Source organism: Amblyomma mixtum, chromosome 5 (genome assembly GCF_055824585.1).
Source record: "Amblyomma mixtum isolate Tamu chromosome 5, ASM5582458v1, whole genome shotgun sequence".
In the NCBI taxonomy this organism is placed as follows: Eukaryota; Metazoa; Arthropoda; class Arachnida; order Ixodida; family Ixodidae; genus Amblyomma; species Amblyomma mixtum.
Window position 1 is genome coordinate 97,451,064 of NC_143016.1, and position 17,365 is coordinate 97,468,428.

At 47.0% G+C, this 17,365-nt stretch overlaps 2 protein-coding genes across 3 annotated transcripts in view; one reads left to right on the forward strand and one right to left on the reverse strand.

Moving 5' to 3' along the window:
• Positions 1–7,027, reverse strand: part of LOC149343116 (blastula protease 10-like) — a 38,880-nt gene extending 31,853 nt beyond the window's left edge. The window contains exons 1-2 of the mRNA XM_089545639.1: positions 6,864–7,027; positions 5,460–5,664 (exon numbers count right to left, since the gene is read on the reverse strand). Coding sequence (XP_089401765.1) covers positions 5,460–5,664; positions 6,864–6,944 — 286 coding nt within the window. The 5' untranslated portion in view covers positions 6,945–7,027. The remainder of the gene's footprint in view (positions 1–5,459; positions 5,665–6,863) is intronic.
• Positions 1–17,365, forward strand: part of VhaSFD (V-type proton ATPase subunit VhaSFD) — a 41,388-nt gene that overhangs the window by 4,776 nt on the left and 19,247 nt on the right. The window contains exons 1-4 of one of the 2 annotated variants that reach the window (XM_089545635.1): positions 13,248–13,594; positions 14,082–14,163; positions 14,961–15,150; positions 16,619–16,732. In XM_089545635.1, the coding sequence (XP_089401761.1) occupies positions 13,531–13,594; positions 14,082–14,163; positions 14,961–15,150; positions 16,619–16,732 (450 nt within the window). In that variant the 5' untranslated portion in view covers positions 13,248–13,530. Of the gene's footprint in view, positions 1–13,247; positions 13,595–14,081; positions 14,164–14,960; positions 15,151–16,618; positions 16,733–17,365 lie in introns of those variants that run through there. The other variant, XM_089545634.1, reaches the window with a different exon arrangement.

The window sequence follows — 17,365 nt, forward strand, 5'->3', positions numbered from 1 at the left end:
TCAGTGAACGTTGAAGAACCCCAGGTGGTCGAAATTTCCGGAGCCCTTCACTACGGCGTCCCTCATAGCCTGAGTCGCTTTGGGACGTTAAACACCCATAAACTATAAACCATCTTTATTTTTAAAGTTTAGTTTAGTTCGGTTTTTAAAGAGGTCACGCCACCCAAATTCGGGACATAACCTGCTTATTGCATATTGTTCCCCGTATGCCAAGCTACATTTCACATCCTAACTTGCGGTCATTGCTCCGAATTAGGAGGTCGTAGGTTCGGTTCCCACCGGCGGCATGTGTTGTTTTTTCTTCGGCTTTTCTAATCAATTATCTTTAAACGATAACATATTCAGTAATATTCTCCTTTAATCAACACCATAAAAATAAATGAATATTTAAAAAATCCCCTGTGTTCCTTAGTTTCTCTGGCTGTCGGCTCTCTCTCTCTCTCTCACACACACACACACACACACACACACACACACACACACACACACACACACACACACACACACACACACACACACACACACACACACACACACACACACACACACACACACACACACACACACACATATATATATATATGTATATGCGGTCATATAACCTTTTAGGCGAATTGCATGACCTTTGAGCCTTGCGTGTGGCGCAGTTAGACATAAGCTGATTTTACGCCAAAAAAAACCTATCATCGTTGTAATCGCCATTTGTCTCTCTTTTCCTTTTTTTTCTCCCTTTACGCTTTACAGCTCAGTCTGCTGGAGCATGTGTACGTGTCCACAATATCCCCACTGGGCCCAGAATCGGGGCCGAATGCCGGCTGGTGCCACAGATCGGCTATTGCTCGTGTCGTTCGTCCATGCCTTTGTGTTTGCTTTACACACAGCTGCACCGCTCTGTCCACGCTGCCTGACTGCGCATAGCGCACGTGTCCAGGCCTCAGTGCGAGCTGCCACTTTCCGATGTGGGTGAGGAGGCCTCTCCCTCTCTCTCTCAACAGAGCACGCGCGTACGTGTCTGTAAATTCTCCCTTTCCTCCGATGCAGCTTCAGAGTATAGGTATGCTTGGCACGCTAGCGCAACTGTGGGCGTCGTGCTGTTGAACTGTGCCTCTAATTTCAAACGCACGATTCCCGCGTGCCAAGCAAGAGGCCTAATAATGAGGTCGCCGGAACAACGGTAGGAATAGCGTTTGTCAGAGGAAGTCATATGAGGGGTCATGAATGAGGCAACAATTGAATTTACCTCTCTCTCACCATACTTCTTTTACTTGTCATCACCTTCATCATCATCATCATCAGACTAACTACGCCCACTGTAGGACAAAGGCCTCTCCCATATCCCTCCAATTAAACCTATCCTGTGCCAGCGGCGGCCACCTTTTCCACGCGAACTTCTTAGCATCATTCGTCCACCTGACATTTACCTCCGGCTATATACCCGGCTACTCCAAACAATAATGAGTGTGGCTTTATCGCCCGGCCATAGGGCGTGCGCACAGGGGGAAAGGAGGTGCCTCCCCCCCCCCCCCCCCCAATCATCTAAGGGGGGCGCCAAGTCTGCCCCATACCTTTACTCTGTCGGACCTGTCCCGTCGTTCTGCAGTATTTGGCCGCGCAGGTTTTCTGACGATACTGGCGGCCAAGGACCCGTAACGTTGGAACTGTTTACTTGCCGGGTCACTTTGAGGAAATCTTTTCAGGTTCTCATTCTTTGTTTGCAGTTAACAACATACAGATGTGTCATATATTTTCTGTGATTCGGAGAGAATGGAAATTACTTCGAAGGGGCTTTTTACAATGATGCCTGAGAGGCGCAGGGACTGCTTTTCTCTGCCGATGTAAAAAAAAAACTGCTCAGTAATATTTTGCATATTTTGCAGTTCCATCACATTGAAATAAGTGTTTTATAACCCTTCCTCATCCCGGCGCTGCGTTTTGACAGTAGGATCCTCAGTGGGAGGGGTGAACATATGTTAGCTGATGTACAGAACAACGTTCATGAGCATGCGTGCGGAGGTGCTACTCGACAGTTCCGTATTTGTATACATGTAATTAAATATTATCTAAACAAGCGCGTTATTGGCCGCGATTTTTATCTGTCGGTACAGTAAAAGTACACAGAGGCTGAGCGGTCCACATTTGTGCTCTGAGTAATTCATAACGTCGGAATCTTTTTTGTCGAGTATGCAACCAGAAGCATAACAGCCGCAAGAAACAGGATATAATGTGGTACACCGCAGAAAAAGTGAAAAAAAAAAAAATCAAGCAGCTGAGACATGTGCCACCAGCGGCATGCCGCAGCTCTGTTGGTGCGATGATTCGGATTATTCTAAAACTCGGTATACGAAGCTCAAAGCGACAGCTTTGCATGCATATTGTTTTAGTCTATAAGTGGGACGCCACATTCATAACGCCGGTTCAAACGAGCAGTATGTTTCCTAGTGCATTTGTTGATCTCTCACTTAAGCGGATCATTCCACCTCAGGCTTCACATTTATGAGGCTGCGAGAAAATGTGTGTGTGTATATATATATATATATATATATATATATATATATATATATATATATATAAGCTGCAAATGGGGCCAGCCCTCAACAGATTCCTTCTACAAGAACGGCCCATAAAATCTGCTCCTGGCTGCCATGCCCGCTATGTAGGTCGTTTCTCTTACCGACTAGAATCACTAAACGAATCGTAGGGTTAGCCACCGATGTCTCCATAGCATAGCGCCCAACTCATTGCGCCGACAAACAAGGCCGCAGTTCTGTGCGGATGCACACCTACTATGAGCAGGGCGCTCTTCATGTCAGCGTGGCCTAAAGCTGGAATTTGACCCGTCAAACTGCGAACGCTGTACGTGAAACGTAGGTGGGCCACATTGTACAGCGTCCTATCGTAGCCGACTGTAGCATATTCGGTTGCCATTGACCTCTGCCAAGAGAGCAGGGGAGCTAGAAAGCGGGGAGAAAGTGCTGGACGAGCCACCTCGCGTGCCGAATTTACAGTCGATGTAGTTCGTAAAACATAGTGGATGTCCAGTTCAGTCATATGCTTTGCATTGCGCCAGTTATCCACCAAGCGCTTGTGTTTTCCAGAGCAGAAGACTGCTGCCCGTGCACGCATGCCTCTTGTCATGACGGTCAAGCAGAGGCTCTATGGTTAGGGCGCTCGGCTATTGATTCGGAGGACATGGGTAGTCCCGGCCACACTGGATATTCTTCCACCGTGGTCCCGGCCGTGGCGGCCGCGTTTCGTTGTAAGCGAAACTCAAAAGACGTCCGTGTGCTGTGCGTTGTCAGAGCTCGTTACAGAACCCAACATGGTCTAGCTAAATACGGAGACCTTCACATACAGCATACCTCACAGCCCACGCTTCGCTTGTGCGCGTCGAGGCCCACAATTTATCGTGTGGTGTCAAGGAGGCGAGTGGAATATGGATGTCGCAAGCCAGAAGTTTAGAAAAGTTGTTGAAGATCCAGCACAGTGTGTTGTCTTCCTCTTCACTTCCTGTTCCGTTCAGTTTGCACTCTTTTCTGTCACACTCTAAACACAAAATGAGTAAAAAGGGAGTAATCTGACCTCTACTGCACTCTCTTTTATAAAAGTTTGTGTGCTACAGGACAGCTCACGCCCTGTTTATTCCCATATAGGCGTATCCGTTTTTAGAGAGCACTATCATGGATATGGATATCAGGGCCCGAAGCAAATAGGCTTTTCAGTATACCGAGCGGTCTGAGTATTGGCGAAGCTAGTGCGTGCTATTTAATTACAGACAGATAATGTTCAGTTCGCACGGGTGTTTTGATGCACAGGTGTACGAGTTCCGGCACAGCGATCTTGATCACATGTAGTGCGTACCAACGGACTCACCACCTGGACGTTCAGTTCCTGGCACGTACCTGCACCTCTTCCGCTCTCTCCCTCCCCATCTTATCTCCCCTTATCTGTACTACTCCGCAACTACGAAGTGGGAGGAGCGTCAGAGAGCGGAATACTGTGCAATCCTCAAATCAATTTTCTTTTTCATTTTGTCCTGAGCGCGATCCGGCCTCTGTTACCACGTGTCGAACCTGTGACCTCGTGCTCATCAGCACGCATAGCGCCTCGACCGCTAAGTCTCAGCGCTGGGACGGACTTCAGCCACTGCTTTGCGTAAATAAGAATAAAAAAGAGGGCGCACACAGATCCCGAGCCCACGTAAAAGATGACAAGCCCAGAGAGAGAGAGAAAGAATATTTTAAGCAAGCGGGTCGGAAAAGTCTTCTTGAAAGTTCTCCAAATTTGCATTTTTAATTCACCATTAGCGTGTGCTCAGCCACTTGCTATACAAGCACAATGCAGTCATAACTGAGCGCACTTTTAACGTGAGTTAGCACTGACAGTGGCGAATGGTATACGTATAATTTTTTGTCGCGTGGTTAGGGTGAGTGTGGCGAGTTGAGACGTATTCGGCGTGATTATATGTGCTCTTGGGAGTTCCTATGGACCTCGTGAGGAGCTCGCGACATTTCGGGTTGGTTGGTTTATGGGGTTTAACGTCCCAAAGCGACTGAGGCTATGAGAGACGCCGTAGTGGAGGGCTCCGGAAATTTCGAGCACCTGGGGTTCTTTAACGTGCACTGACATCGCACAGTACACGGGCCTCTAGAATTTCTCCTCCAAAGAAATTCCAGCCACCGCGGCCGGGATCGAACCCCCGTCGGAGCAATATCATCTCCGCATCTGGGTACACGCTCCTTCGCACTGCCTGTGCGTAACTCAACGATCTTTTTCTGTGTGCGAACGTCGAACCTTGCCCCAACGTCAATTCAGCCAGATCTTTGCGTCAGACTTTCGAGACCATGCTTGCACAAATATTAGCACCCGGCAGTATGGCTGCTTTCCTGTCTGTGCTTACTGCACCGTGCTTACTGCACCGTGCTTACTGCGTACGCTTTGGGCAGAGGTGTGCACAGTGGAAGGTGCACGCTATCGGCGTCATTTGAAACGTGAACTGCAAAACTGGTAGGGAGGCAGACTGCTATAGAGCGTTTGATTTTCGCATCGAAAGCGTAAAAACTGCTCTTTAATAAGACACGCCTGTATTCCCTCTCCGGCCGCTAATATTTTTGACTGTTTGCGCTCGCGGTGAAGTTGTTCATGTTTCATTTGACGCTGATGGTACGTACTTATTCATACAAAAACGCCATGTTCTCTATTACGTTTTGCCGTGCCTCATCCCCTTCACGCTATCGATATGAAGAAGGCCTTAGGCATATAGGTGTATCCCCTCAAACACACCTTATGCTATTTTCTGGTTTGCGTCGACGTCATATAGTGCCAGCCATTTAGAGAACAGAAGCGAGGCGAGAACCTGCAGGGCTTTTCTGACCCGCTTACGCCACCTGCAGCTGCATGCGCTTTGGTATGCATGGCCCGAGCTCCATCATGACGCCAGGTAACGTCAAGTGCGTGCTCACACGAATGGAAGTCGTAGTAGACGGTCCTGCGCGGCCACCGCCTCCAGATGAAGGGCGTTCCCTTGCGCTGATGCTGCTCGTCGGTGGTCTCGTTGCCGCCTTCGTCGCTCTGCAGCCAATCGGCGAAGCGCACTGCCATGTCGCCCTCGATGAGCTGCATGCCTAGTGCCGAGAGGTCCACCCTGCTGTTCTCCAGGGTGTCCCACTGCACACCGTGTAATCAAGGAACAACGATGGAATTGGTTGCATGAAGCCCCCGCGAGATGACGCATCTGTCGGAACTCGGAAGGGTTCTGCTTTGCAAGTTCACTTCGGTCTTAAAAGAGGCTTTATAAGGCAGTCACGACGTGGCAAGAAAAATAATAATGGCTCAAGACCAGCAGCGCCGATTTCCTTTTTTTGTGTGTGTGTGTACGCTTTTTCTTGTTACGCCTTTTCTTGAGCTGAAAAGTAGTATCTGGACAATGAAGCATACCTAGCTGAAATTAGTCTGCTCTTGTTTATAAATTCCGCTTGGCTTTCATATTTCTGCTGCCGTAAACGGGTGTTTTGCTAATTGGATACATTGCCACTGGTAAATTGGTAAATTGGTTTTTGAAGAAAGGAAATGGCGCAGTATCTGTCACACATATCTCGGTGATCACCTGAACCGCGCCGTAAGGGAAGGGAGGAAGGTGGGAGTGAAAGAAGAAAGAGAGAAAGAGGTGCCGTAGTGGAGGTATCGGTAATTTGGTGATCATCGCAAAATACTTATGGGTCAGCAACAACACAACGCTTTGAGCTTAAAATGAGCCGTTATGTAATTTAGAGCATCTGTTCACTTCGCGCTGGATGTTCGTATTGGTAGTCCAAACGAAACATAGATAGTTCACTAGAGTTGCGTTTGCATACTGGTGGTGATGGCATGCGAAATTATCTCGCTCAGAGGCAGGTTTCCTCGTCGTTCTATAACATCACCGGGTCTCATTGCGCTCGCATAGACCTGCAACTTCATTGCACGTCGCAGTCTGGAAGTGGTGTCATTGGACTTGGCTGTTCCGGAGAAATGAACAGCTAAATGATGCACTCTTCGCGTCCGACGAATCGGTGTCCAGTGCGCTGCGTCGTGTCTGTTCTCGACAGCTGCTCTCATTAATTTTACGTAGGAATGTTCAGACCGATGTGCACCAGGCTCAAGGACACGATATTGGTGGCTACTATATATGTAGAAAATTTATGCTCTCCTGGCAAGGAGGTCTGCAAATATTCACTTTGATCCTACATATTTTAATTCCTTACATTAATAAACAGATTAAAGCTCATTAGACTTAAGTTATTGAACACCATCTAATATATAGCGTATATGTCGTTCCGGTCATGCCCTGGTGCGTCAATGGTCGGTTCATAATCGACATTAGGGCTTACCCGGTTTGTCAGCTCATGCGGCAACGCGTAGGCAGACATCGATATTAAGAGCAGGACGATCACCGCCGCAGTCAGATGCATGGTTGGCTTGGATGTTCAAAGGGTGCGTGCACACTGCTTGCCGCTGGCTGGATCGAAATCTACATGCGGGCCCGTTTGCCCAACGTCTGGTCTCATCGTGCGAAATTGCGTGGACGACGCGGGTAAATGTTGAATACATGTGGCGGGAACTTTCCACGGCTGTCACTCTCTGCGTTTATTTATTCTCCGAGCACATTGACTATGCGGGCCGAAGAAGCTCTAGCTGCTGGCTCATGTGATGTATACGGTCAAGAACCTGTTGAAGAGCGCGCTGTTTCAGTTTTTTTCTTTGTTTCGCTCTAACTGTTCATAGTTGCATCGTACCCTGCTGCGCGGACCACAAGAAACTCGTGATACTTCAGGCTGGGAATTAATTAACGAGTGCGTGAGGGCTGAGATGGGTAAATATAAAACAAATAAACTTTCTTGAAGCTACACTTGATAATCGCGATTGTACATCAGCCTGATGACTAAGTCTTCTCAGGAAAAACATCTAAAGAACAATAAAAAAAGACACACGCACGCACTCATGAGTTGTTGCACCTTAAAAACGAAGATGAGGTGTACTGACTATTCTAGACAATGTCCAGCACGCTTCAATGCAAATGAGCAACAGTTGTGTGCAGCACGAACCGAAGTAATGTGAACGCCACTAGTTTTGTTTGTATTTCGAGACGATTGTGAAGTCTCCTGAGATAGAATACCAGGCGCTGGGACGAAATACCTTCAGTCTAACACCTTCATTGAGCTAAGGCCCGAAGACCGTACACTTGGAAGGCTGCATATTTGGAAGATATCAGAGATCACAGTGCACGGCCTCTTGGCAGGCAAAGCCGCGTGGCACTGCGACTAATTCATACGCATCTATCCAGAAGCCTTGCTTCTGACGACAGGCAGATACGAGTGAGAACAATGTGCAAGCATACCCAACAATTGTGGACAAAAGCATTTTTGAACAAGAAACCACTTATAAGCTCAATTTTTTCGTATAATGTAAGATTTTACTATAACAGTCAATGTATTTGCAGATCACCCAACGGTAGTCTTGAACTTTTTGTTTTCTATTAACGTTTTTGCTGTCCTCAAAAGCGTTCCTCATTTGTTTTCTATGGCAGTCTTAACTGTTCGATGCGATCGATGGAAACACTTTAAAAGAAAGATTTTGCTTCATATCAGAAGAATGGATCATTACCTCCAATATTTCCGTTGAAATTTTCAGATCACTGAAGTTACAAATAATTTAATTTATCCCAAACATAGAAGTTTGGACTGATTTCGAGCATGGGGATGTGCGAACTTACTCCATGCACCAACCAGATGATACGAAATTTTCTAACATCAGATCGAATATATTTCTATTCGATCCGCTGTAGGAATCGAATAGTGAAGGCTCCAAATTATGCAAAGCTGTTCGAATAGTATCCTAGGTTTCCGAATAGGTATCAAAAAACGCGCAGCCCTTTCGTGCGGCGGTGTCCGGGGTTGTGCGACGCGACAGGCTAAAAGGTTTATAAGCTCTGCCACGATCCCCTACCTCTGAAGTCTGGCTCAGAGCTCGTACCTCTTTAGTCAGCAACCCAGACATGGGACTGATAGCAAAATTTTCTCTCTTTCTCTCTCTCTCTCTTTAATCTGCCGTTATGTGGTGCTAGATTATACGCTGTCATCATCGGTAGCAAAAGTTTTTTTTTTTTATGCGTGTGACACAGTTTTGCGCCCCGAATAGGGATCAGAACTGCGTCTGTGCAAAGTTGTAGCTAACACTCCATGTCAGCATTGCTGCTATCACTTCGCTGTCTTCCCTCGCAAGCTATAAGTATCGAACATTCGCCACAAGTAGCGAATATTAGTACGATTATTCGATCTGTATTCGATTCGATTCTTTCACCATTTGATTGGGGCTTGATTCGGCGTTGAGCTAAATTATTGTTATTCGATTTGGTAGCAAACCTTCACTATTCGTATTCGATTCGGTTTTGAGAAAGTATTAGTACTCGTGCACCCCTGATATTTAGAGGTGCACTGTGGGGTACCGTACAAGAGTGCAGATTAAATCTGAGTTTGTGGCCACATGCTTATACTCACAAGGGAAAACTTTTGTGGGCACCTGTATATACTTAGCAATTAAGTTGCTTGCTAGTTCGATATTTCGACAAGACGCGATAAACCGGCGCAGGTATCAACGGACACATGTCACGACACCCACACGCATGCGTACCGGAATTTAAGGTCGTATAATGTTATATATCTCCTGGACTCATTCGCTTACTCTCCAAACTGCTCCAAATGATGCAGTGTTTTTTTCTGCAGTTATACCGGGTGTTTCAGCGAAAACTTTCAACAAGGAGTAGAGAGTTCGAAACAGAAAGAGAATATGTTCAGGAGCAAACCATCATTAGGTAGCTAATTAACTAAGTTCAATTATTGGCTTCCTAGTAGGCATGTCGAGGAGTTCCTGTCCTTTTTCTAGCGCTAAGAGGCGAAGCAGAATGATGCGCTGAACTTAGCACAAGGGCGAAGGCTGTTCGAATTGGACGCCGTAGACACTGCAACACGTCATCGGGGGACGCTGCGTTTGCAGCGAGCTCAGTTTTTTGTGCTCAAGCGGCGGGACCGTGGAGAATGATTTTTTTGCTCGTCTAAAAGAGTGATGTGCCATCATCTTATTCACGGCAGTCGTCGCCAATTTCGTGGTCGTTACTTTCGAGAGCGACGTAGCAAAAGAAAGTGCATGCCATGATACAATGGGGCAAGCAGTTCGAATTTGGCGCCATAGTTAATGAAACGTCATCGGCGGAAGTTGCGTTTACACCGAGCTTCCTGAACGCCTGATGCGCTCAGTTTCGGTTTTGAGCGGAATTAAAGTGCCGGATATCCTCGCGCTGCAGGGCAAAACGGTTTTCCCTTCGTTTCAAAAAGTGATAGAGCATAGTTTCGTCCATGGCTTCGAACTTCCAACTTACACCAACGACTAGATCGTAGCCGCCGCGGTGGCTCAGCGGTTATGGTGCTCGGCTGCTGACCCGAAAGACGCGGGTTCGATCCCGGCCGCGGCGGCTAGAATTTCTTTGGAGGAGAAATTCTAGAGGCCCGTGTACTGTGCGATGTCAGTGCACGTTAAAGAACCCCAGGTGGTCGAAATTTCCGGAGCCCTCCACTACGGCGTCTCTCATAGCCTTAGTCGCTTTGGGACGTTAAACCCCATAAACCAAACCAAACCAACCGTGCTAATTAAAGTTGTTTAGTGAAGTTTAATTGCTTAGCTACCTAATTGGGATAATTTCACGTCCGCCGCGGCTGACACGTTGTTCCTGAAAATATTTCTCTTTTACATTGAACTGTGCACTTTCCAAAGTGTTCGCTGAAACACCCGGTATATTTCGGCCGATTCGCCATGCAGAGGGACGACGCGAGGATAGCAGCACCCGCGTCGGCACGTGCCGTTGCCAACACGGAGAAGAAGCAGAAGAAGCCATTTCGTGGTGGTGTTGTAGCTCCGCGCGTTTGTCTCGTCGACCAGCATCACGATTCTGCGGTCCAGATTCAGCTCGCTCTTGAAGACCACCCTACAGCTGTTGGCGGGCAGCCCTGCCGAGACCTCCGAGCACGCCATGCAGGCCTCCCAAGGCCCGTCCGGACCCGACACTGGTAACGAGCATGAGAGCTTACAGCGCCGTGTAACTCTGTTCGCGGTCTTGGCACTAGTCTTGATCGTAGTCTCCTTGTGAATTTAAGGAGGCAAAATTCACAAGGCGATCGGCTTAAGAAGCTTGTAACCTGTCATTAGACAGCCGGTCTGTTTGTGTAGGGACTGCAACAAAACTGGATCGGAGGTAACTGCTACAGAACCAATGAGCAGTTCATTGAAGGAAAAAAATCATTCTCGCTCAGTGGTTAGCCCGCAGAAGCTGCTATTCACTTTCCAATGCCCTTATCAAGAGTGTGCCGTGGCAGCTAGACACTGCCGCTGTAGGTGTATTCACATGACGGACCAATGGCTCGCGGACCACCGCGGACCAAACGACGCGTGACATCCCACTTCCGCTCCATGAGGTAGGCGCCTGGCCCGCGTACGGAGGAAGGCCACGCGCATGTCTAATCCGCTTATCCCAGCCTCCTCAGACCTTCACCTTTGCAGGGCAGTAGGTGGATTAGGCATGCCCACGGTCTTTCGTCAGGCTGAGTTCACCAATATCGGGGGCCAGGCGCGAACATCGCGGAGCGGAAGTGGGACGTCACGTGATGCGTGGTCCGCGGGCCAATGGTCCGTCGTGTGAATCCCAGGCGTGGACCCATAGGTGCGGATCGTGTCTCTCGAGGTTAGCACAGTCGAAAGATATGTATTCTGAGAATAAGTATCCTTTGGCGTTTATACTTCTCTTTAATTACAAATGATAAGTGAAAGGAGACTGCTAACCGACAGCGCTGGTGTACGAAGTGAGCATGAAACACGACTCGATCTCCACTTGATTGACTGTAGGATTGGGGGATTTGGCAGATTCTCGTTATATCCTTAGCCAGTTGGCGTAGCGGTGTGCCTAACCAGCTCAATCTGACACTCGTCGATTTGGTATTAACTAATGAACGTGCATTAAAGTGCAGTCATGGACATAAGTATGGCATGCGGACTAGCGGTAAAAAAAGAAAATTATTTCTGCGTGATCAGCCAAAACAGGTTAATGAAAAGCATAGATGCAGAGGATACATGCGTGCTACATCCGCTGAAGAAAATAACGCCTGTTTGGATAAGCGAGTCAGTGCAGGAATAAGCCTTTTTCTGGGAATCCGCAACCCGCAAACTTGTCCATGACTGTTTGTACCTACGTTTACTTTCTAGACGCAAACATACAAAGCCGCATATTATGTTGACATTAACGGGGATTATGTATGCTTATACGACTTGTTGTTTTATACGTTGCTGAAATGAATGTGCGCGAGCGTGTTCTGCGGTTAAGGTGAACAAATCTAAGAGGTGTGGCTGGTCGCTGGTTTGAAATACAGTAATTACAGAGTAATTTACACGGAAACTCAATTCAAGCTCTTACCGACACCACATAAACACCTCATGGTCTTGTCTCCATTGGTCCTCGCCAGTGCGCATGTAATGTAATTTAAGCTACAGGAAATTATGTGCAACAGCAGAGCTACCAATAGTCCTATGTAAGCCGAAGCCCAGAAGTTTACCGCGTGCGATAATGGACGAGGTTTCTTTTCCTATCCCAACCAGGCGCCAACCGAGCTGTGCACCTGTGTGCAAGTGCGCACCTGTGGAGTGTGACGCACGCTTCTACGTGTTCCAGTGTACGTGCATAATACTTTTGTGTATGCGCGTCCATCTGGGCGTGACGTGAGCGTGTTTTCGCGGTCTGTAGTGAAAATGTGTTCATCCGCTCAGGGGCGCACCCGTAACACGTACCTAAAAATAGATCCACCCATTCGAAGCAGCCCAACATTATCCCGAACTTTTTCTGAAATGCCAGCACACCCCACACCCATCCTTCCCCTCTTTTCCTCTTGATGCCGCTGTCTACTCTGGTCCACTGAGGTTCAGCGGAAGTTGACCCGATGAAAGGTTCTCGGCTCCATTTTTCCGTACTTCAATCCAGCTCACAGAGTTCCATCTTAATGGAATCGTATTACTACTGAGCCGGAGTACACAGGTTTGAACCCGACCGCGGCGGCCGCATTTCGATGGAGACGAAACGCATAAGGCGTCCGTGTGATGTGCGGTGTCAGTGCATGGAGATCCCCAGGTGGGCGAAATTATTCCGGAGCCCTCCCCTACGGCGCCTCTTTCTGTCGTTCTTCTTTCACTCCCACCGTCTTCCCTTCCCTTACAGCGCGCTTCTGGTACCCGCCGAGATGTAAGGCAATTACTGCGCCATTCCTCAAAAACCATGCAATTTTCGGACACCTCGAAACGCGCGAGTGGGTTGCGCAAAAAGGACTGGCCAGCTTTCTCCTTCTTTACGACGCTTGCAGCTAGGTTCTGCGTCATCGCATCCTCACTCAGACGTATCTCAACGCTGCTCTGTGCAAACACGATCACATTTCTTCACAGAAGTAACTTCAGTTTATTGCGGGTGATATCGCAGTTACGCTTGAGATGTCGGTACTCAGATCACGCATTTGAATTTGGCGCCAACTTTGGGCTTGCAGCCGATGTTACTTTAATGATAAATAGCCGCTTAAAGCAACTAATATTAATACGTTACAAAAACGCACTAGATTTATATATGATGTGAGTGGTTTTGCGAGAAAAATATGTCGTTATTGTTTTTGACTCGAAGCCAGCGCTACCGCACGACTACGCCGCCAAAAGTGGCCGTCAGCTGACTGGTGCTTAGCGTAGTCGGAGCACCGTCAGTTCGTGTTTATTGCCGCTTGTTTCGTGCAGGCACGGGTTCGGCAAGTTTGTTTGAGGTTTTATCCTAACCATCGTATACCGCGCCGTTTGTAAGCTGCAAACAAGCCCTCGCAGTTGCGGTGCCCTCCTAGGATTTGATTTCCGCTCAGGAGCGGGGTGTGCCGTGTCGCTGCGGCCTCACGTGACGTCTGCTGCTGTTTCCAGTACCCGCACTAAAAAATGTCTTTGAGTGCGGATATAGGTTCCGTTTTGACGGGATTGCCGGATGATTTCGAAAAAGGAGGTTCGTAACTTCACTTGAAGCCTTTCTTTATTAATACATCCTCTGCATTCGTATATTTTGTTCCGGTGAGCGCATTATCACGGTTATCGCGGTCGATGAAGAACCGCCGCAGAAAGTGCGATTCTCGTTGTAAACGCTTGCGATTGACTTTTTTGTTGAATTCGCGGTACCGTTGTGTAACGAGCTAAGTCTTGCTGAAGTATTTCTTGCAATTTCTGCATTTTAAGCACGCCTTCACATGCCCAACCGATTGCTAAACCACTGCAATCAAATGGAACCGTTTTGGTAATAAAAATGTGTTTTCATGTGCGTTTGTGCATTTACAGCGCTTTACGTGGAAAGATAAGAGCGTAACTATCTTGTAGGCCAAATGTTTTGAGTAAGACATTATCATAGCTTGTTGGATGCGAACACTTGATGCCTACTTCACTTTCGTTTTCGCACCAGAAACATTACCGTGACGATGCGCTTGTCTTGTCCTTCTTAGGTGTGGTGGCTGCAACCAGTGTTCTTCACCAAAGAGCGAACGAAATACGGCAGCAAAGAGTCAATTGGCAGTCCTACCTTCAGTGAGTAAAAATGTTTTTCTGGTCACATATGTAACTGCATGCATATCCTTGCGTTGTTACTCGATTGCAGTTTCATGCATATCCTTGCGTTGTTACTCGATTGCAGTTTCTTGTGACGAATCGCTTTTGATAGCCGTGTTTGAGGCACCGCAGAAGGCTCTTGCATTATAAGCCGCCTGGATTCTTCATATGAATGATATAAGACTATGAAAATCTATGAAGAAAACACAGGCTCAGTGATGCCACGCCGTGTGCAGCATGTTGAGTTCAGGATACTGGCATGAGCCTCTTGAATTGCATGCCGGTAAGCGAATACAACTTCTCAAAATACAGTTTTATGATTCGTATAAAAAGCGTCACATTTAACAAAAACTCTAACCTTGTGTTTGGCGCATCATAGCCTCAGTTGCTTTTGCGCCATTAAAATCACTACAGCTAACTAACTAACTAGTTTTATGATTCGGAGCCTGTCACCTTGGCTCGGATTTAGTTAGTTTTAAATAGCCCAGCTCTTTAAGACACTATCTTTCCAACAGCCGGCACATGCTCGTGCTTTGTTCAAATCGAACCATTACCTTCTTTTTTTTTAAATACATATCTAGGCAATCAGTTACCTGAGTCCCACGTGTGAGAGCGTGTCCCGGGTGTTGTGATAATTCTCTTGAGTTTTCCAACGCTGTTAAAAATTTCATCTGTTAACTGGTCAACCAGGCAGAGAGCCTTCGAGCTCTAGACTGATGCAGATTCGGAACTTCTTCATTTTGCCAATAGGCTGCACTGCGATGTGTGTTGTGCAGGAGCCAGATGATCACCCAGGAGGACTACAACTTCATCGTGGCCCTGGACCAGTCAACACCGGAGAGCAGGGCCAACCTGCTCAAGCAACAGCGGCTTCAGTCAGCCAAGACCTTCTTCAACATGTTAGGACACATCTCGCGTGACCAGACAATTCAGTACATCCTCATCCTGATTGATGAGATGCTCCAGGTATAATATACTGCATCCCTTCATCAATTTTCGCTCTTATTTATTTCTGGTAGTCACTGGAGCACAGGTTTGCTCACGCAAGTGGTGCTGTGCATTGGCTAATTCAGTGAAAAAATAAACGTTTTAAGCATGAAATGCTTTTAGCTCCCGTTGTCGGCAGTGTGGTGACGTCACGCCGAGACCGAGAGCCAGCATCCGGGCACTGAATTCCACTCATCCAGGCACTGAATTCCACACATCCGGGAGCTAAAACGAGAGCATCCGGGCACCGTACAAGATTTAACGAGACTCTCTAAGAGAGAGGGCCACTTAGAGCAAGAGGGAAGCTCCAGGGCGAGAAGGGCTTTGGGCGGAAAAACTGCTTCTGCGCTGTCCCCAAGGATGGCACTGCGGTCCCACACTCACGCATGTAAAAGACCGGCTGCTGGGCCTTCAGCTCATGACATTTCCCCCTTTGGCAGGCAAATGTATACACGCTCGCGGAGTATTCGAATGCGCTGCATATACATTCTTGTCAGGCCTGCGTCTCGTCGTGTCTGCATACGCTTCTGCATCGTCCTGCATTTCAATGCCGCCACCGTCACAGCTGATTAAGCCGAGCAATGGAGCCTGAAAAAAAACGGATATAGCTGATGAGGCAGGGTGGAAGAGATTTCCCAGACACTCACAGGAAACAATTCCGTCCACATGGACCAGTGCACAGTGTGTGTGGTGTGGTGTGTTGAACACTAGACCCATTTCAAGATTTTGACTAGTACCATCTACAACCAATGTGTTGTGCCCGTAAACATTTCATGCTTACTCTACTCTCGGTTACGGGAGAGGCAGAGTTTTTTAAAATGAAAGCAATTAAAGCACCAAATCTAGCTGAATAAAGCTATAATCTGCTTTGAAGTAATACCCGCGCACAAATGACTACAGGTAAAAGTGAGGATTAGTGGTGGTTATTAACAAAAAACCAGTGTAATTTACAGATATTCTGTGTTGCATGCTTTTTAGGTGTTTCAGTGCCAATAATTGTGTAGTAGATGCCAGGCAACAGTAGTCACTTTTACCTGCTTCTAATTTTGAGTGTAGCCTATCTAAGTAATTTGAATTCACTACTGAACAAAACTGCATGTAGTGGCCTTGGATAGGCACTGTCTTTAGTGTTTCTATGCATCTCTCTGTGATGCGTCTCACACATCGTGTAACCTGAGGGCTCCCGAACCAAGCGACAATTAGTGTCATGATCACTGCTGAAGTTTTCAGAGAACACTGGTCTTATGGGTCAGTGGTAGGGACGCACGCTCTTAAATCAGTGACTTAGGCAGAGCATTTGCCGACAGGCCTCTGTAAGGCTAATCCCGCATGTATATTTGTAAGTACCAGGGTTAGTCTTACGGGATTGATTTGCGATATTGAGTATTGAGCTACAATATGCCCTCGTTTTCTATTAATGTAAATATGGCACCTTTGTGTATTGCAGGAAGACAAGTCACGTGTTGAGATCTTCAAGGAATATGCCCGCAAGAAAAAAGAGTCGGTTTGGACCCAGTTTTTGACCTTGCTGAACCGCCCAGATGGCTTCATCATTAACATGGTATGGAGCATGTCAGAATTTGTACCTAGTGCATTTTGTCATTTCAGGACTCGCAAATGGCAGCAGTGTAAAGAAACTGATGACATTTTCCCAACTGATATTGACCCAGTTATGAGATTTTTTTTGTTATGTGAAGCTGAGAAAGTAGCTAAGGTTGATAATTATTACTTTCTGATGTGTTATGCTTGCTAGGTTCAACAATGCCTTTTGCATGGAGTCCTTTCACATGGTGCACTCAACAGGTTGCCGGTAGTTGCATGCCATCTTTTCTATTTAAAGCTTTGTTTTCCTTGAAACCTACCGCTCATGCAGTTAGAGCAGGTAAGGTCTTGCGCAGCTACCCGTTTGCTGTTGGCAGGCTGAAGCGAGGGTAGCTCAAACCATGAAATGTACCATATTTTCTTGCATGCTAGATGCACTTCTTTGTCCAAAATTTAGCAAAAATTTTGAGGGTGCTCTCATTATGGGAAGTTAATACATTAAAAAAATTGACATCTTGATAACCAGAAATAGTGACTGTTTTCATCATGCATTGCATTGTAGGTTTATTTGATTGATCATTGCCATGCATTAGACAGCATCCAAGTAATTCAAGCATTCAAGTCATACAACTATGCTATGGGCATTTTCATG